The sequence below is a fragment of the Melopsittacus undulatus genome, chromosome 1, assembly GCF_012275295.1.
Source record: "Melopsittacus undulatus isolate bMelUnd1 chromosome 1, bMelUnd1.mat.Z, whole genome shotgun sequence".
Taxonomy (NCBI): Eukaryota; Metazoa; Chordata; class Aves; order Psittaciformes; family Psittaculidae; genus Melopsittacus; species Melopsittacus undulatus.
This window is the reverse complement of record NC_047527.1, coordinates 97,297,312-97,315,029: the sequence shown is the minus strand read 5'-3', so window position 1 is coordinate 97,315,029 and position 17,718 is coordinate 97,297,312. Positions and strand designations below refer to the sequence as shown.

The window sequence follows — 17,718 nt, the reverse complement described above, 5'->3', positions numbered from 1 at the left end:
TCGGTGCCCAGGATGACACAGCATAGAGGGACCTGGGAGGACACGTGAGGACAGCACGGCTTTACTGCATGGCCCCATGATGGCCCTCAGGCCTTGTGATGTTTATGTGACATCCCCATGGCCCTGTGATGTCCCCCAGTCCCACCACATCCTCTGGTCCCCATGACGTCCCCACAATGTGCCATGGACACCACAACATCCCCCAGTCCCCACAATGTCCCCGTGACATCCTCTGGTCCCCAAGATGGCCCCACAATGTCCCTATGACATTCCCTGGTCCCCACAATGTCCTAATAACATTCCCAGACCATCTCCTGGTCCCTGTGTGTCACCTCCCAGCCCCGCAGGCTCTCCTCCAGGCTGGATAGCTCAAGGCTGGCCCCAGGTCTCCAAGGACATCGCTGCTCCCCTCACTGCTCCACCAGGCACAGGGAGCCCTGGTCAGCCCCCAGCCCGGAGCCCCAGTGATGGAGTAAAGCCAAGCAGCCCCACGGCTGCCTCTGGTGCTGCCCCAGCTGCCCATCCCGTGCCTCTCCTCTGTCGATGGTACCGGGCCTGGCATTGCTCAGAAGACAAAGGAGTTGGGGTCATGGCGGGTGCTGAGCGCCCGCTCTGCCTGGGCGATGGTGTCGTCGGCGCGGCGGCCCAGCTCCCGGCACTCCTGCAGCACCTCCCCGAACTGCCTGTATGCCTCCTCCATGATGGAGCTGCGCCGCGGCGGCTGCGCCTCCCAGAAACCAGCCTCTACCCAGGGCTGAGCTGCACGGGGCGGGTCAGCACCGCCACCAGCACCGGCACCATCACCGGCACTGCGTCCCAGCGAGCTGTCGAGATCCCGGCAGAGCTGGTAGAGCTCGCTGCCGCGGCCGGCCACCCGCTCACCGTCGATGGCCTTGAGGCCGGGCAGCATGTCAGCCAGCGCGTCGCGGTAGGCAGCCCCGGCGCAGAGCGGGTTGTCGAGGCGGGCAAGGGGGTCACGCAGGCGCAGGCTCTCGAGGCGCCGCAGCCCCGCCAGGCACCGCAGTGCCCGCAGGCTGCTCACCAGGTTGCCGGCCAGGTTGAGGCTCTGCAGGCTGCGGCAGGAGGCCAGCGGCTCCAGGCTGGACACACGGTTGCGGGACAGGTTGAGGACGGTGAGGGAGCGGAGTGCGGCCAGCGGCCCCAGCTGGGTGATGGCGTTGCCGGACAGGTCCAGCCACTCCAGGTTGGTGCAGTCGCCCAGGCAGCCCAAGTGCGCGATGCCGCGGCCCCGCAGCCGCAGCAGCAGGATGGACTCCAGGGCAAACTCACCAGTGGTGGCCTTCAGCAGCTGCGGGGTGATCCGTACCCCTTCCTCCTCCTCCTCCTCCTCCTCCTTGGCAGCTGCCTCACTGTGACCCTCCATCCCAGCCGGGGACCCTGGATCTGTCAGCTTGGTGGAGGGGGAAAAAGGAGGGGATGGGTTATAGCAGAGGCAGCCCTGCACACCCCGAGACCTCCAGTTGTGGGGCTGGAGCCTGGGGGTAGAAATGGGGCTGGGGGCTGGCACTCATTGGGTTGCTCTGGGGTGCATAGACGTGTGGGGCACCTGTGGGGTGCATGGGTACAAGTGGGGCATGCTGTGGGGTATCCCACGGGTGCAGGGAGAAGGAGTCCCATGTGGCGCCCTGGAGGGTATGGGGATGTGTGGGACACACAATAGAGTATCCCAAGGGTGCAAGAATATGAGAACATGTGGGATGCCCTGAGGGGCATGGGGACATGTGCAGTACATGATGGAGTATACTGGGGTGCAAGGGCAGAGGGATGTATGGGGTTCCTTTAGCGCATGAGGCCACGTACTGGGGGGCACCACAGGGTGCCCTGGGACATGAGGCAAATCACAAGGTGCCCTGGTGGCATGCACTGGGCAAACCGTGGGGTGCTGGGACACACTTGGGGCATCCTGGGGGTGCAGGGACAAGTGTGGGGCCCACCGTGGGGTGGGTATTCCGGAGGTGCAGGGACACTCGTGGGCTCCAGAGCCCGGGGGGGCGAGGGGGCCGTGTACACGCGTGGGACAGATCCATGGGGGGCCTCGGGGGATGCAGGACACGCGTGGGGGCCCCCAGACCCCAACCCCCCCCCCGGGTGTCCCCCGCTCCCCTCCGGCCCCATCCCCCCGGTGCTCCAGTTCCCCACCCCCAGCTCACCGCACAGCGGCTCCCGGCAGCCCCCGCGGCCCCGCCCCCGTTGCCATGGAGACGAGCGGCTTCACCGCCTCCCCCCGTAACCGTGTCCGTTCCGCCCCCCGAACCGGGGCCCCGAGCACACGGACGGGACCCACCCGCAGCTCCCGCTGGGCCCAGCGCCCCCCCCGATACCGACCGTGGGACGCTGGAGCAGATCCGGTTTATTGCGGGTCTGGATGGTTCCCCCCACCCGCCGCTTCAGAGCCACGGTGCCCCTGGAGCCATGCGCTGAGCTGCCGGTTCCAATAGGGAACGGCACCGGAGCCAACCGGCACCGGAGGATGGGGCCTGGCTGGGGGCTGCGGGCAGGAGCTGGGGGGGGGGTCGCCAGCCTAGGGACGGTACTGAGGATGCATTGCTGGGAACCGCCAGGATCCCTGGAATGTCCCAGCATATTCCAGTGCTTGGCCTTCAGAATTCCCCAACACACCTCAGTTCTTGACCCCTGCACACCCCAGTGCTCAGTCCCCACGGACTCCGCATGTCCTGGCATGTCCCAGCATATCCTGGTGCCCAGGGACCCCAGCATGTCCAAATACTCTGCTCCTGGCACATCATGGTGCTCAGCCTTTGGGAACCATGGCACATCCTGTCATATCTCAGCATGCCCAGTGCTCAGCCCCCAGAGTCCCTGGCATGTCCTGGCACTTGGCCTTCTGCCCATCTGGCACATCCTGGCACAGCTTCCAGGGACCCCGGCACATCTCACCGTGTCCCAGCACATAGTCCCCAGCACATCCTGCTGATCGCACCCCACCATCCCCATCTCAGCACTGGTCCCCCAGTCCTCATGGACAGATGGTGGTGGATGCTGGCACAGCGGGTGCTGTCCAGCTCTGCTGTGGCACACTGTTGGCAGCGGTGGTGCCGGCAGTGGCGTGCGTGCGCTCATGGCGCAGGAGGTGCGTCTTGCGGCTGAAGCTCTTGCCGCAGTGGGTACAGATGTAGGGCCGGTGCCCGGTGTGCACCGCCTGGTGCCGCACCAGGTTGGTCTTGGAGCTGAAGCGCTTGCTGCACTGCGCACAGGCATGGGGCCGGGTGCCGGTGTGCACCGCCTGGTGCCGTGACAAGTGTGACTTGCGCCCGAACCTGCGGCCACACAGCTCGCAGGCGAAGGGCCGGGCCCCGGCGTGTGCCTTGGCGTGTGCCATGAGGTTGGTCTGGGAGCCGAAGTGGCGGCCGCACTGAGGGCAGGCAAAGGGCCGCTCGCCCGTGTGCACCCGCAGGTGCCGCAGGAGGTGATGGCGCAGGGCGAAGGCACGGGCGCACTGTGGGCAGGTGAAGGGCCGCTCGCCAGCGTGTGCCAGCTGGTGCGTGGCCAGATTGGGCTTGTGGCTGAAGGTCTTCTCGCAGTGTGGGCAGGCAAAGGGCTTCAGCCCCATGTGCCCCCGCAGGTGTGCTGTCAGGTGCCGCTTGTCGCCGAAGCCACGGCCACACTCGGCGCAGGAGAAGGGCCGTCCCTCGCGGTGCAGCCGGCGGTGCGATGCCAGGTTCTTCTTCCAGCTGAAGCTCTTCCCGCACTCGGGGCAGGGGAAGGGCTTCTGCTCGGCCGGGACCCCCTCGCTGTCCGCTGTCTCCACCGGCTTGTCGTGCAGGCGCTGGTGCCGCAGGAGGTGCTGCTTGTGCGCGAAGCGGCGGCCGCAGCGGGCGCAGGGGAAGGGCCGCTCGCCCGTGTGCGTGCGGTGGTGCCGCACCAGGTGGGTCTTCTTGCGGAAGCTGCGGCCGCATTCAGGGCAGGGGAAGGGCCGCTCGCCCGTGTGCGTCTTCTGGTGCGAGCGCAGGTGGATCTTCTGCCGGAAGCGGCGGCCGCACTGCCCACAGGGATAGGGCCGCTCGCCAGTGTGCACCCGCAGGTGCCGCGTCAGGTGAGCCTTCTTCCCGAAGCCCTTCCCGCACTGCGCACAGGCAAAGGGCCGCTCTGGGGCTGGTGTCCTGCAGCACCCGTGGGGCTGGGGCTTGCCATCGTTGCCATAGCCATCACCCGCTGGCAGCCCTGGGCAGAGCCGTGCCTGGCAGCAGCGTTCACAGCTGTCAGCACTGGCAGGGCTCTGGCCCAGGAGCGGCCATGGTGGCAGGGTAAAGGTGGGCAGTGTGCCGTAGCCCAGCTCCTCCGGGAGCAACGGCTCTGGTTTGCAGGCGCAGCCACCAGCGCAGTCTGGCGTGCCCGCGGTGTGGGGGAAGGCACCATCTGCGGGCTGCCCCCCCAGCAGGGTCTCTGTGCTGGGGCCATCCGTCCACTCTTCATCCTCCTCTTTCACCTTCACCTTCCTCACCAGCCAGTCCTCTGCAGGGCACACACAGCCATGTGGTGGGACACAGTGCTAAGGATGGGTGGCTCCAGCATCCCCGTTCTGCCACCGTGTGCCCAGCAGTGCTGGGATTGTGCCAGGCCACCCAGCGGGTTTGCCATGTGCTGGTGCCACCAGCCTGTGCCCTCACCTGAACAGCTGAGCTCCAGGCCCCCCAGCTCCCTGGCAGCCCCCAGCTCTGCGCTGTCACCCTCAGCCATCTCCTCGGCCTTGGGGACCACCAGCTGTGCTGTGGAGGCAATGGGTGCAAAGCCACAGGGTCCCCCACTGGCTCTGTGATGGCCCCTTGGGGACCCTGGAGACCCCTGGGGTGAGGCAACGGGCAGGGAACAGGCAGGACCCACCTGAACTGGCACAAGCTGGCACCTCCATCTCCTCCGCCTGCTCCAGCACCAGCTCCGGCTCTGGCTTAGCCATGGGAGACCTTGTGGGATGGCTTGGGCTGAGCCTCCCCCCGAGCTTCCCTCCAAACGGCAGCGGGTGCCTCCCTCCCACCCACGGGGTCTCAGCGGGTGTCAGTGATAGACGGGGGGGCGAGGGGTCCCCCCAGCCCTGACCCTCCCGCAGAGGGGTGGCAGCCAGGGACACATCCCAGGGTGTCACCCACCAGTGGTATGTCCCCACCCCAGCCCCCCCATCCCATTCCCCCTATGTCCCCCTGTGCCCAAGCCCCCTCTATGCCCCCTACGCCCCCCCAAACCCTTCTTTTCCCCCCTCTGTCCCACCACACCCCTCGCCCGGCGCTTACCCCCCCTCCATCCTGTCCCGCCCCCCCTCCGGTTCCCCCGCTCCCTTCCTGCCCCCCGCCCCTCCTCCCACCGCCCTTCCTGAGCCCCCCACCCATTGCTCCCTTCTTGTCCCCCTCTCCCAAGCCAGCTCCGGAGGTCGCGCGTGCCCCCACCGCCGGTCCCGGTGCCGGTCCCGACCCCAGTCCCGGTCCCGGTGCTCGCTCTCCCAAAACGCGCCCGTCACCGCAGCCTCGGGGCGGGGGCCGCTTCCCCCACCGCTCCTACCTGCCCCGCCGCCGCCGCCGTCGCGGGGCCCCGCCTCGCCCGCGGTGGCCGCCGGTCCCCCCGCCCCTGCCGGGTCCGCCCCCCCATCCCGGGCACCGGGAGAACCGCTCCCGCCCCCTCCGCGCTGCACCCTCCGTGTCCTGTACCCCCCCCAGACCCCCCCGTTATCCCACACAGTGTCCCCCAGCCGGGCCGTCCTGGGCCGAGAACCGGGTCGTGTCCCCGCGCCACCGAAGGGGCAGGGGTTGGGGGTGTGGGTGGGGGGACACGGGGGGATGTGAGGGGACCCTGGCATGGGGCTGGAGGTTGTGTGGGAACACGGGGAGAGACATCGGGGACTCACTCATGGGGCTGGTGGCAGCGGGGTCACACGGGGGACACAACCATGGGGCTGGCTGTGATGTGGGGACACGGGAAGACAATGGAGATCCGGTTGTGGGGCTGGCAGTGGCTGGGATCAAAGCCCTGTGGGACAGCCAATTGGCAAGCAGGAACCGAGAGCTGAGTCCCTCTAGGGACTATGGGTACCCCAGCACATCTATGATCCTAATGCTTAATCTCAGATGTGCCGGATCCAGGATGTGGCCCCACTGGGCTGAGCTGCACAGGGGAGCTCCAGGTCCACTGTCCCAGCACAATCCTGGGGCTTCACCCTGGAGACGGGGCGATGGGGATTCCCATGACCTTACCTCCTACCCCACCTGGCAGCTGGGCCCAATCGCCAGCCCCACAGCTGGGCAGCCCCACACCATAAAAGGGGGCAGCAGTGCTGCGGCTGGGGGAGTGGAAGTGCCAGAGCCAGCCAGGACAGAGCGGGGAGCCCCCAGGTAAGAGGAGCCGTTTTGGGAAGTCCCTATCTTCGGGAGCTGCTGGTGAGACCCATGGGGGTCCTCCACTTGTGACACAGATCTCCCTCTGCCATGGTAGCCGTGGTGGCATGACCATGGTGCGCCGATCCTGGGTGTCCGGTGAGGTCCTGGCCTCCCTGCTGCTGTGCATGGCTGCAGTGGAAGCAGCCACTGGGTGAGTCCTCAGTGCCACAGCCCCATACCAGCAACCAGGATGAGGTGTGGTGTGGGGACACCGTGCCCAGCTCGGTTTGGGGGTACAATGGGTGCCGTGGTGCCACACAGGCAATGGTGCAAGCGGACTGTGCAGGATACAGCAGAGGAGGAGGTGACCCCACGGCGCGAGGACGCAGTGCCCTGCACCAGCCTCTACCACTACAGCCTGGCGGGATGGCGGATTGACCAGGACCGAATGCGCCGGGTCTATGGTGGGGACCACGGTGAGCCCCAGCCTGACTCTGGCACCCCCCTCTGCTACATATACCGGTGAGTGCTGGTGTGGATGTGCAGTGCGTGGCACAGGGGGGGCACCAGGGCACCCATCCCTGTGCTGTGCATCCCATGCCTGATGCCACAGGCCCCCAGAGACGCGGCCAGTGGTGTGGAACCGCACGGTGCTTGCCTGCTGCCAGGGCTGGAGCGGGCCCCACTGCACTGAAGGTAGGGATGGGTATTGAGGTGCAGTGGCACCACCGTACCATTGTCCCCAGTGATCACCTGTAGAGACAAGGTGCTTCCCTGTGCTGCAGGCGAAGGCTTGCTGGGGCACTGCTATGGCACATGGCAGTGCCAGGACACTGCCGGCAGCCGCAACCTCTCTGCTATGAGCCTGTCCGAGTGCTGCCGGCACCCCTGGGGGCACAGCTGGAGGAACGGCTCCGGTTCCAGCGCACCGTGCCTCTCCTGCACCCGCCTGCCCCTTGCTGGTGGGTCTGGGGGTCCCGGGGGGCTGGTGGGTCCCATGGGGTGTTTGCAGAGTGCCCTCGCCTCCCCGCTCCAGGAGAGGTGTCCCCACAGCCATCGCCTGCTGTGTCTCTGCATGGAGCGGCCGCCCACCACCAGGGCCTCTGGGCTGGCTGCATGACCTGGGCAGGGTCCCGCTACCGCACCTTTGACGGGACACACTTCCACTTCTCTGGCGAGTGCACCTACGCCCTGGCTGCTGCTGCTGATGGCACATGGGCCATCACCATCACTGCCGGCAATCCCCGGGTACTGGCGGTGGGGTGGGGTGTGGTGGCTGCCAGTCCCGGCCCTGGCTTATACCATGCCCCCACAGGCACTGCACATGACCTTCGGGGTGGGCACGGTGGTGGCCCAGGGACAGAACATCTCTGTGGATGGTGTGGTGGTGCCGGAGGGACAACCGTACCTGCACAACGGTGAGGGGAGGGTGGGTGGCCAACCACTGGTGGCACTGGGCTGGGGTCTTGGTGGGGCCAAGACCCCCGATGGCACAGGTGATGGTGGTGGCAAAGCTGCCGCTCGGGGGATTCAGCCACTGCCTTGTCCCCATCCCTAATCCCAAATCCCTGTGGTGCCTCAGGGATCAGCGTGACGTGGCTGGGTGACTGGGTGGCTGTGGCGAGTGCGCTGGGTGTGCGGGTGACCTCGGACAGGAGCCGGGCAGTCACGGTGATGGTTGACACTGAGCTGTGGGGCGGCACACGGGGGCTCTGTGGCCCCTACAACGATGACCCTGCTGGTGAGTGTCACCTCATGGGTGGCAATGCCCATGCAGGAGGAGAGGCAGTGCCAGGGCCGTGTGCTGGGCCCATGTGCTGTGACTCCTGCCTACCGCAGCCTCCCTGTGTCCCCAGATGACTTCCAGCAGCCTGGAGGGAATGTGGCCACATTTGCCGCCAGCTTTGGCAATTCCTGGAAGATCCCAGACAACAGCCCAGAGGTACCAGGGCAGAGCCAGGTCTGGGGTGTGCCAGGACCCCGTGTCTGCCTGGGGGTCCCTGTGGGCCCACCCCGGCTCTGAGGGTCTCCCCGGGCTCAGCCCCGGTGCAGGGATGCAGTGGAGCTCAGCCCCAGCTGTGCAGCGGGCAATGCAGCACGGCAGGCAGCCGAGGCCGAGTGTGAGAAGCTCCTGGCCGAGCCCTTCCATGCATGCCATGACAAGGTGAGGGGCAGCGCTGGTGCTGGGGCACTGAGCGTGCTGATCCTGCCACCCTCACCTGCTATCCCCACACCAGGTTGACCCTGGTGGCTTCCACACTGCGTGCCTGGAGCTGCTGTGCCGGGAAGGCGATGCCGGGCAGTTGCTGAGCTCCAGCATCTGCGACACCTTCGCTGCCTATGCACGGGAATGTGCCCGGCACCAAACCAGCATTGACTGGCGCCGGCCTGGCTTCTGCGGTAGGGACCTGGGAATGTGCTCTGGCACCAAGGTCTGATCCCCCAGGCCTGGTGCCAGTGCTGAGTGTGGTGCATGTCCTGGCAGAGCGACACTGCGGTGAGGGACAGAGATTCTCGGACTGTGTCTCCTCATGCCCTGCCAGCTGTGCGGCTGTTGGCAGTGCCGAGGATGGGCCATGCCACCAGGACTGCGCCGGTGGCTGCGAGTGCATGCCGGGGCTCTACCGGGACGGGATGCTGTGCGTGCCCCCAAGCCTCTGCCCCTGCCACCACCACCGCCAGCGCTATGCCCCGGGACAGAGCATCCGCCAGCGCTGCAATCGGTGGTGAGCAATGCCATGGCAGGCTCCAGAATCACCAGACTGGAATGAACCCCGTGGATGGGCACGATTCTGGTTTGGGGGGGCGGGGAAAGTACCCATGCCCAGTGTGGTCGTGGTGTGTCCTGTCCCCTCCCAGTGATCCCAGTGTCCCCTCCTGTGCCCCCAGCATATGCGAGGGCGGGCGCTGGCTCTGCAGCCAGGACCGGTGCCCCGGGGAGTGCGCGGTGCTGGGCAGCCACCACTACATCACCTTTGACCGCCGGCACTTCTCCTTCCTGGGCACCTGTGCCTACACCCTGGTGCAGGTGAGGGCAGCTGCCGCGGGGGCTGTAGTGGTGCTGGGGCTGTAGGGACCTGCCCTGGGGTGGGATCTGCCCCAGGGATCTCCTCAGCAGGGTCTCTGTGCCCCAGGACTTCGTGGAGGCACAGCTGCTGATCATGGCTGAGCACGAGGCTTGCGATGGCCGCCAGCCCCTCGGCTGCCGCCGGACCCTCACCATCAGTGCCCGCCGGATCTCTGCCCGTCTCCATGGCACAGGTGACTTGCGGGGACCCTCCTGGTGCTGTGGTGGGGTGGGGGCTGCCAGCCCATGGCTGTGCCCTGAGGTGGCTGTGCTCCGCCGGCACAGGCGAGGTGATGGTGGATGGGCAGGAGGTGATGCTGCCCTTTGCCGGTGCCGAGCTGAGCATCCGCCGCGTGTCCTCGGCATTCCTGCTGCTCCAGACCTTTGGGGCCCATGTCCTGTGGGGAGTGGATGCTCCTGCTGCCTACATCACCCTCCAGCCCTCCTTCGCCCACAAGGTCAGCCTCAGCTCCTGGTGGTGCCTGATGGCAGAGCTGGGCTGGGATCTAGCTGTGGGATCCCATCCTGAGCCAGTGCTGGTGCTGTAGGTGCGGGGTCTCTGCGGCACCTACAACTGGAACCAGGGGGACGAGTTCACCACCCCAGCAGGTGATGTGGAGATCAGTGTCGCTGCCTTCGCCAACAAATACCGGGTGTCCAGCGAGTGCCCTGCGCTCGGACCCATCCCACTGCAGCCCTGCGGTGACTTCAGCGGGCAGCAGGCGCTCGCCGAGGCTGCCTGTGCCATCCTGCAGGGCCCGACCTTCCAGGTACCACAGATCCCCATCCCAGCCAAGCTCCAGTGCCCGGTGCCCAGTGCCACCGCCATGGCTTGACCATGCACTGCCACTGGCAGCCGTGTCACCAGGTCATGGACCCAGAGCCGTTCCTGCAGCTCTGCCTGTGGGATGCCTGCACCTGCCAGGATGGGCAGCGCTGCCTGTGCCCGGTGCTGGGTGCCTATGCCCGGGAGTGTGGCCGGGAAGGAGTGGAGCTGGTGTGGAGGAACCAGAGCTTCTGTGGTGGGGATGGGCGGGAATGGGATAGGACAGAGGGGAGATGGGGGTGGGATAGTGGTGGGGTGGGATGAGAATAGGATGGGGATGGGGATGTGAATGGGATGGGGATGGGGATGTGAATGGGATGGGGATGGGGATAAGGAGGAGGTGGTGACGGGGTGGAATGGAAATGGGATGGGATGTGGATGGGATGGAGATGGGGTGGTGAAGGTAAGGATGGGGTAGGACACTGTGGGCATGGGATGGGGCTGGGAATGGCATGGAATGGGATGAGAAAGGTGTGGATGAGAATGAAGATGGTTATGGGATGAGGGTGGGGTGGAATGGGATGAGAATGGGGTGGAATGAGATGAGAAAGGGATGGGATGGGCTGCAAAAAGGATGGGATGTGGGTGGTATGTGGATAGGTTATGGATGGGATGTGATAAGGATGTGTTAGGAATAGGATGGGATGGGCTGAGAAAGGGATGGGATGTGGGTGGTATGTGATTAGGGTATGGATGGGATGTGATAGGGATGTGTTGGGGATGGGATGGGACAGGATGAAGATGACAGTGGGATGGAGTGGGATGGGAATAGGATGTGGATGCAGCCACCACATGCCACAGGACAGTGGGAGCTGGTGCCAAGGTTGCATGGAGCATGGCAGGGCAGAGACGTCCCTGTCAGTGACATCCCCATGTCCCTCCCCTAGATGTGCCATGCGGCGGAGGGCAGCGGTACCTGGACTGTGGCCACCCCTGTGGCCAGACCTGTGCCGACCTGCGTGGTGACAGCAATGGGACCAGCTCCTGCCGCGGCCTGGATGGACTCTGTGTCCCCAGCTGCCAGTGCCCAGCCGGGCTGGTGCTGGCTGAGGGCGGGATGTGTGTCCCACCTGGAGCCTGTCCCTGCCAGCACGGCACTGCGTTCCTCCCGTCTGGCAGCCGCATCCGCCGGAGCTGCAGCACCTGGTGTGTGGCACAGCTGGAGCCCGGGGCATGGCTGGGGTGGGTGGTATGGGGGATGCTGATCCGGTGCTGAGGGATGAGGCAGCGGCAGGAGGTGTGTGATGAAATCCCCCTATGGCCCGTTTGGGATGGCACCGCGGGATAGGCGGCTTTCATCGCCCGTCCCTGCTGCAGCACAACTGGAACACCAAGGAAGAGCCCGTCCCTGGCCCCCAGCATGGCTGGTGGGGATGGAATGGGGACGGGATGGGATGGGCATTGGATGTGGATGAGGATGGGAATGGGGATGGGATCAGGATATGATGGGATGGGGTAGGAATGGGAACAGGATGGAGAAGGGATAGGGACAGGACAGGATGGGGTGGGGACAGAGCAGGACATGATGGAGCTGGATGAGACAGGTGGGATAGAATGGGACAGGATGTGGTGGGATAGATAAAGTGGAACAGGATGCACAAGGCAAGACTCATCAGGACACAATAGCATTAAAGGAAACAGGATGGGATAGGATGGGATAAGATGCAATGGAATGGGATGAGATAGAATGGGGCTGGGCAATATGGAGACCATGGTATGGATCTGGCTGGGAGGGGGCTCTCTAGACTGGTGGGTGCTGGATGCTGCCCTCACCGTACCCTGTCCCTGCAGTGTCTGTGCTGGTGGATCATGGCACTGCACCGCAGCTGCCTGCCCCATGGCAACCCTGTGCCCTGGGGGGCTGATCCATGTGCCAGGCTCCTGCCTGCGCCACTGTGACAGTGCCGAGCCCAACGGCACCTGCGCTGGCATCGCCGACGGCTGCGTCTGCCCCCCTGGCACTGTCTTCCTGGTGGGTGCCCCTCTCTCCATGGGGATGTGCCGGAGAGGATCCACATCCAGCTCATGGGGGCTGTGTGCCGGCAGGACGGACGCTGTGTGTCTCCGGCAGAGTGCCCATGCCAGCACAGTGGGCGGTTGTACCGGCCCAACGACACCATCGTCTGGGACTGTAACACATGGTGAGACCCCCCCAGCCCCATTGGGGACACCGGGCACACTGTGCCAGGGCTGAGCACTGTCCCCTGCAGCGTGTGCCGGCAGCAGCGCTGGCACTGTGGCCAGGAGGAGTGCGCTGGCACCTGCGTGGCCACGGGAGACCCCCACTACATCACCTTCGATGGCCGAGCCTTCTCCTTCCCTGGCGACTGCGAGTACCTGCTGGTGCGCGAGGTTGACGGGCTCTTTGCTGTCACCGCCGAGAACGTGCCCTGTGGCACTGGAGGCGTCACCTGCACCAAATCAGTGGTGGTGGTGATGGGCAACACCGTGGTGCACATGCTGCGGGGTGAGGATGAGGATGATGGCGCAGGGACAGGGACGTGCTGGGGGGGTCACTGTCTCTGACAGCCTGCACTGCCCCGGCAGGGAGGGATGTGACAGTGAACGGGGTCCCGGTGCGACCTCCCAAAGCCTACACCGGCACTGGGCTGACTCTGGAGCGCGCCGGCCTCTTCCTCCTCCTCCTCACCCGCATGGGGCTGGCAGTGCTCTGGGATGGAGGTGAGACCGGCAGGGGAGGGGGTGCTCAGCACTGTGCTGCAGCTGGCTGCCGGTGCTGAGTGCCGTACCGTGCCAGGCACACGGGTGTACATCCGGCTGGAGCCGCGGCACCGGAGCCGTGTGGCCGGGCTCTGCGGCAACTTCGACGGTGACGCCGAGAACGATCTGTCCAGCCGGCAAGGGGTGCTGGAGCCCAGCGCTGAGCTCTTCGGCAACTCCTGGCGCCTCAGCCTGCTCTGCCCCGAGGTGGACGGCGCTGGTGCACGGCACCCCTGCACCGTACGCATTGGAATGGGCAGCCAGGGGGGTGGTGGCGGGGGGCTGGGTGAGGGATGGAGCCTGATGGTGGCACTGGCTCCCCACAGGAGAACCCGCACCGGGCAGTGTGGGCCCGCAGGCGCTGCAGCATCCTCCGGCAGCGGCTCTTTGAGCCGTGCCACGATGCAGTGCCGTGCCAGCGCTTCTACGACTGGTGCATCTTTGATGCCTGCGGGTAGGTGGGGTAAGCCAGTAAGTGCTGGGGGAGGGGGATTGAGGGTCCCACTGTCCCCATCCCACCAAACCCTCTGTGATGCCAGCTGTGACTCTGGTGGGGACTGTGAGTGCCTGTGCACGGCCATTGCCACATATGCCAAGGAGTGTGGCCAGCATGGCATCCACGTGCGATGGAGGAGCCAGGAGCTGTGCCGTGAGTCACCAGCCACTGGACAAGGCTGCAGGGGTCCCATGACTGAGCCAGACAAGTGATGGGGACGGGGAGGGGGTCAGGAGGCTCCCATGGGGCTGTGGGGAGGAAAGTGTGTGAGTGCCGTGGGGCAGGGGGTCCCGGCCTTGTCCAGACCTGACCCCTGTCTGCAGCCCTGCAGTGTGATGGGGGGCTGGAGTACAGCCCCTGCGGACCCCCCTGCCCTCCAACCTGCCACAACCTTGGCCGCGAGCCCCCAGAGCACTGTCGGGACCTGTCCTGCCTGGAGGGGTGCTTCTGCCCCCAAGGAAGGGTCCTGCACGGTGAGGCTGGGCACTAGTGGGGCTGGTGTGGGGTGGTGTGGGGTGTCTTGGGCAACATGGGGTGATATGGAGCTGGTGTGGGGATGATATGGAGCTGCATGGTGTGATGTGCAGCCAGCATGAGCTGGTGTGGGGCTGGCATGGGGTGTCATTGACAGTGTAGGGTGGCAGGGAGCTGGTGTGAGGCTGCATGGGGTGTTGTGGGGCTGATGTGGATCTGGTGTGGGCTGGTAGGGGGGTCATGGGTATGGCATGGTGCTAGTGTGTAGATAGGTTGGACCAACATGGGGTTGTATGGGATGGTGTGGGGTTGGCATGGGGCTGATGTGGGGCCAGCCATGCTGTCATTGCACCCAATTCCCTCCTCCTGGCCATGGTGCTTGGTGCTTTGACCTCTTCCCGGCCCATGGCTCAGTTCCATGTTGGAGGGTCTAACCCAGCCTTGTGCACCAGATGTGGTGCTGTCAGCTCAGCCTGGCTGGGCCATGTGCCGGGGCTGGGGCAGCCTAATGCCTCCTTTCACCCTCCCCACTGGCAGACGGAGGCTGCATCAAGCCTGACGAGTGCCCGTGCTTCTGGGATGGCTTCTCCTTCCCGGCCGGTGCCACAGTGCAACAGGGCTGCAAGAACTGGTGAGTCCGTGCCTGGCACTGGCCCGGCACAGCCATGGGGACCTGGGGGAGCACCGTGGGGCTGATCCGCCGCCATCCCCGCAGCACATGCGCGGCAGGTGAGTGGCACTGCCCATCCTCACCGGAGCCGTGCCCACCCGTGCCGTGCGCCGCGTGGGAGTTCTCGTGCCGCGCCGACGGGCGCTGCGTGCCGGGTGCCTGGGTGTGTGACAACGAGGAGGACTGCGGCGACGGCTCGGACGAGGTGTGCGCCCCGCGCTGCGCCCCACACCAGCACCGCTGCGCCGGAGGGCAGTGCCTGGCCTGGGGTGCCCGCTGCGATGGCGTCCGTGACTGCAGCGACGGCTCCGACGAGAGCGGCTGCCCCACAGCCTCCTGTGTGCCCCCTGAGTTCTCCTGCGCCAGTGGCCGCTGCATCCCCCCCGAGCGTGTCTGCGATGGGGAGCTGGACTGCGGCTTCGCCGATGACTCAGATGAAGCAGGCGAGTGGCCCCATGGCTGCCCCACGGCTGTGCCTGGGGGTCCCAGGTTGGGCAGTGTTGTGGGGGTCCTGGGGAACAGAGCAGTGGCAGGCAGGAATGAGCTGACAATGGGCTGTGCCCCACAGCACGGTGTCCTGAGCCCCAGTTCCTTGAGGGTCTCTGCCCTGTGGCAAAGGGGTCTGAATGCCATAGTGAGGGGTCCTGAGCCCTCTGACCCTGAGGTTCTGTGCCCGATGGGCAGGGGATCTGAGCCTCATGGTGAGGAGGAATGAGCCCCCCATCCCTGAGTGACTGTGCACCATGGTGAGGGGTCCTGAACTGTGTGTCCCTGGGGCTCTGACCCCATGGGGAGAGAGTCTGAGCTTCTCATCCCTGGTGGTCTGTGCCCCATGAGCAAAGGGGTCTGAACGCCATAGTGAGGAGTCCTGACCCCCATGACCCTGAGGGTCTGAGCCCCACAGTGAAGCATCCTGGGCTCACCATGCCTGGGGATCTGTGCCCCATAGTGAGGGGGTCTGAACACCTTGTCCTGGGAGTTGAGTCTCATGGCAAAGGGGTCCCTGAGCCCTCACTCCTGACTATTTTGCACTGTGATGGGTCCTGAGCCCGCAGCCCCTGGGGGTCTGAGCCCCATGGTGCAGGGTCCCTGACAGCTGCCACCACCGCAGGCTGCAGCCCGAGCTGCGGTGTGGGTGAGTTCCGCTGCGCGTTGGGCCGCTGTGTGCTGTACCCACACCGCTGCGATGGCCGCGACGACTGCGGCGACTTCAGTGACGAGCGTGGCTGCGTCTGCCCCCCTGGGCACCTCCAGTGTCCCGATGCACAGTGCCTGCCCCCAACCACTGTCTGTGATGGCCACTGGGACTGTGCCAACGGCACCGATGAGGAGTTCTGCCCAGGTGAGGCTCAGTCCCGCACCGGGACCCCCGACCATGGCGGCATCGCCCCATGGAAGCGTTTTTTTCCCCCTAGACCGGGTGACCTGCGCCGCCGGGGAGCTCCCATGCCCTGATGGCTCCTGCATCAGTGAGGCTGCGGTTTGTGATGGTGTCAGTGACTGTCACGATGGCTGGGACGAGAGCCCAGCGGGGTGTGCAGCGGCACTGCCCGCTGCAGTGCCCACCACCAACACCTCTGCAGGTGAGGGGCAATGGTGCTGTGGGGCAGCCAAACCCCCACATGGCACCCCATGGCTCCTGCACCGGGATGGCGCATGGTGGGGACCATAGGGATGGGCACCCCATGGTGACCCACTGCCCACAGCACCGGCATGCGGCCCCTCGGCCTTCACGTGTGGCAGTGGAGAGTGCGCACCGCGGGGCTGGCTCTGTGATGGCGAGGCCGACTGCGGCGATGGCAGCGATGAGCTGGGCTGTGCTGGTGGCTGTGAGCCCGGACACTTCCCCTGCACCCATGGCACCGACTGTGTCCCCTATGGACACCTCTGTGATGGCATCCCACAGTGCCATGACCGCTCTGACGAGAGCGAGGACCGCTGCGGTGAGCCAATGCAGCTGGGACCACTGGTGTCCCATCCCCAGTGACACCCGGTGTACGGGGACACCCCATGGTGGTGTTGTCCATGGTGGGGTCTCAGTTGATGGTGCCCCGGCACAGGCTCCACCACCATCCCGCTGTGCCCAGGGAACTTTGCCTGCGATGGTGGCCTGTGCCTCAACATGTCTAGGGTCTGCGATGGGGACACCGACTGTCCCCAGGGCGAGGACGAGCTGCTCTGTGGTGAGGGCAGGGGGCTGTGGGCTGTGGGTCGAGGGTGGGGATGGACACCCCACCACGACCACCCCACTACAGACTGTCACCTCCGCAGGGAGCCGCAGCCTTGTCAGTGGGAGCAACAAGACAGGGGGCCCCTGTGCTGAATACGCCTGCAGTGGGGGCGAGTGTGTTGCCTTCCAGCAGGTATCTGGCTACAGAGACCCCCAACCCTGCTCTGGTGCCACCATTACCCCCTCCCTGGCTCAGCGCTGCCCTGGTGTTACAGGTGTGCGATGGCATTCCGGACTGCGGTGCCGGTGGGGAGGACGAGCGGGATTGCGGTGAGTGGGGGCCATGGGGGCCGTGGGGCACCTGCACCCATTCCTGTGGCCCCGGCCTGCAGCACCGCACACGGGGCTGCCGCCAGCACCATCCTGGAGTGCTGCACCGGTGCCGCGGGCAGGCTGTGGAGCAGCGGCAGTGCTTCAGCATCGCCTGCCCCGGTGAGCCTGCGGCTGTCGACAGTGGGGGGCTGGCGCTGGGGGGGGGGGGACTGTGGTGGCAGCAGTCCAGGGGACTCTGAGGTGCCTGGGGGGTTTGGGGGTCCTTGTGGTCGGGATGCCAAGGGGGGTTCAGGGGTTTTCATGGCTGAGGTTGCTCAGCAGTGTATGGGGGTTCCCATGGGGATCATCATGGCCAGAACTGCCCAGGGGATTTAGGGGTTCCTGGGGAATTTGGTGGTTCCCATGGGGGTTTCAGGATTCCCAGCAGAGTTCCCATAGTCTGGGTGCTGGGGAATTGGGAGTTCCCATGGCTGATGCTACCTGGGGGGATTTGGGGGGCTCCCAATACTCCCCAAGGATCCCCTAATACTCCCCTGCAGCATCCCAATACCTCCCAGATGATTCCAATCCCCTTTGGTACACCACATTACACCCTTAGGACCCCAGTATCTCTTCAG

At 65.8% G+C, this 17,718-nt stretch overlaps 3 protein-coding genes across 3 annotated transcripts in view; 1 reads left to right on the top strand and 2 right to left on the bottom strand.

Moving 5' to 3' along the window:
* Nucleotides 1-45: 45 nt before the first annotated feature.
* On the bottom strand, nucleotides 46-2,195 carry LRRC61 (leucine rich repeat containing 61). Its single transcript, XM_034071071.1, has 2 exons — nucleotides 2,172-2,195; nucleotides 46-1,411 (listed from the first exon to the last, which is right to left on the bottom strand). Exon 2 carries the CDS (start codon nucleotides 1,382-1,384, stop codon nucleotides 566-568), a length of 819 nt encoding a protein of 272 aa, XP_033926962.1. The 5' UTR covers nucleotides 1,385-1,411; nucleotides 2,172-2,195; the 3' UTR covers nucleotides 46-565.
* A 146-nt stretch (nucleotides 2,196-2,341) lies between these two features.
* ZNF467 (zinc finger protein 467) lies at nucleotides 2,342-5,552 on the bottom strand. The gene is made up of 4 exons (XM_034070667.1): nucleotides 5,533-5,552; nucleotides 4,864-4,943; nucleotides 4,650-4,748; nucleotides 2,342-4,494 (listed from the first exon to the last, which is right to left on the bottom strand). The coding sequence occupies exons 2-4, from the start codon at nucleotides 4,934-4,936 to the stop codon at nucleotides 2,999-3,001; spliced, it is 1,668 nt and encodes a 555-aa protein (XP_033926558.1). The 5' UTR covers nucleotides 4,937-4,943; nucleotides 5,533-5,552; the 3' UTR covers nucleotides 2,342-2,998.
* Nucleotides 5,553-6,642: 1,090 nt separating this feature from the next.
* Nucleotides 6,643-17,718, top strand: part of LOC101872664 (SCO-spondin) — a 29,623-nt gene continuing 18,547 nt past the window's right edge. Inside the window, 32 exon segments of the mRNA XM_034060397.1 lie at nucleotides 6,643-6,866; nucleotides 6,958-7,040; nucleotides 7,130-7,306; nucleotides 7,381-7,592; nucleotides 7,660-7,762; nucleotides 7,927-8,085; nucleotides 8,201-8,286; nucleotides 8,386-8,508; nucleotides 8,582-8,744; nucleotides 8,830-9,070; nucleotides 9,234-9,372; nucleotides 9,479-9,605; nucleotides 9,697-9,869; nucleotides 9,960-10,181; nucleotides 10,268-10,433; nucleotides 11,125-11,383; nucleotides 12,029-12,209; nucleotides 12,284-12,378; nucleotides 12,448-12,704; nucleotides 12,785-12,919; nucleotides 12,996-13,198; nucleotides 13,285-13,412; nucleotides 13,498-13,607; nucleotides 13,778-13,927; nucleotides 14,466-14,559; nucleotides 14,644-15,041; nucleotides 15,710-15,940; nucleotides 16,014-16,181; nucleotides 16,305-16,541; nucleotides 16,659-16,815; nucleotides 16,895-16,961; nucleotides 17,044-17,260. Coding sequence (XP_033916288.1) covers nucleotides 6,643-6,866; nucleotides 6,958-7,040; nucleotides 7,130-7,306; nucleotides 7,381-7,592; nucleotides 7,660-7,762; nucleotides 7,927-8,085; nucleotides 8,201-8,286; nucleotides 8,386-8,508; nucleotides 8,582-8,744; nucleotides 8,830-9,070; nucleotides 9,234-9,372; nucleotides 9,479-9,605; nucleotides 9,697-9,869; nucleotides 9,960-10,181; nucleotides 10,268-10,433; nucleotides 11,125-11,383; nucleotides 12,029-12,209; nucleotides 12,284-12,378; nucleotides 12,448-12,704; nucleotides 12,785-12,919; nucleotides 12,996-13,198; nucleotides 13,285-13,412; nucleotides 13,498-13,607; nucleotides 13,778-13,927; nucleotides 14,466-14,559; nucleotides 14,644-15,041; nucleotides 15,710-15,940; nucleotides 16,014-16,181; nucleotides 16,305-16,541; nucleotides 16,659-16,815; nucleotides 16,895-16,961; nucleotides 17,044-17,260 — 5,485 coding nt within the window.

Bases quoted from the DNA above. Each gene is read 5' to 3' on its own strand.
- LRRC61 (XM_034071071.1), bottom strand. From the start codon at position 1,384: ATGGAGGGTCACAGTGAGGCAGCTGCCAAGGAGGAGGAGGAGGAGGAG.
- ZNF467 (XM_034070667.1), bottom strand. From the start codon at position 4,936: ATGGCTAAGCCAGAGCCGGAGCTGGTGCTGGAGCAGGCGGAGGAGATG. The intron at 4,749-4,863 runs GTGGGTCCTGCC...TTGCCTCCACAG, and splicing joins GCCAGCTTGTGCCAGTTCAG to CACAGCTGGTGGTCCCCAAG. The intron at 4,495-4,649 runs GTGAGGGCACAG...TGTGCCCTGCAG, and splicing joins CCTGGAGCTCAGCTGTTCAG to AGGACTGGCTGGTGAGGAAG.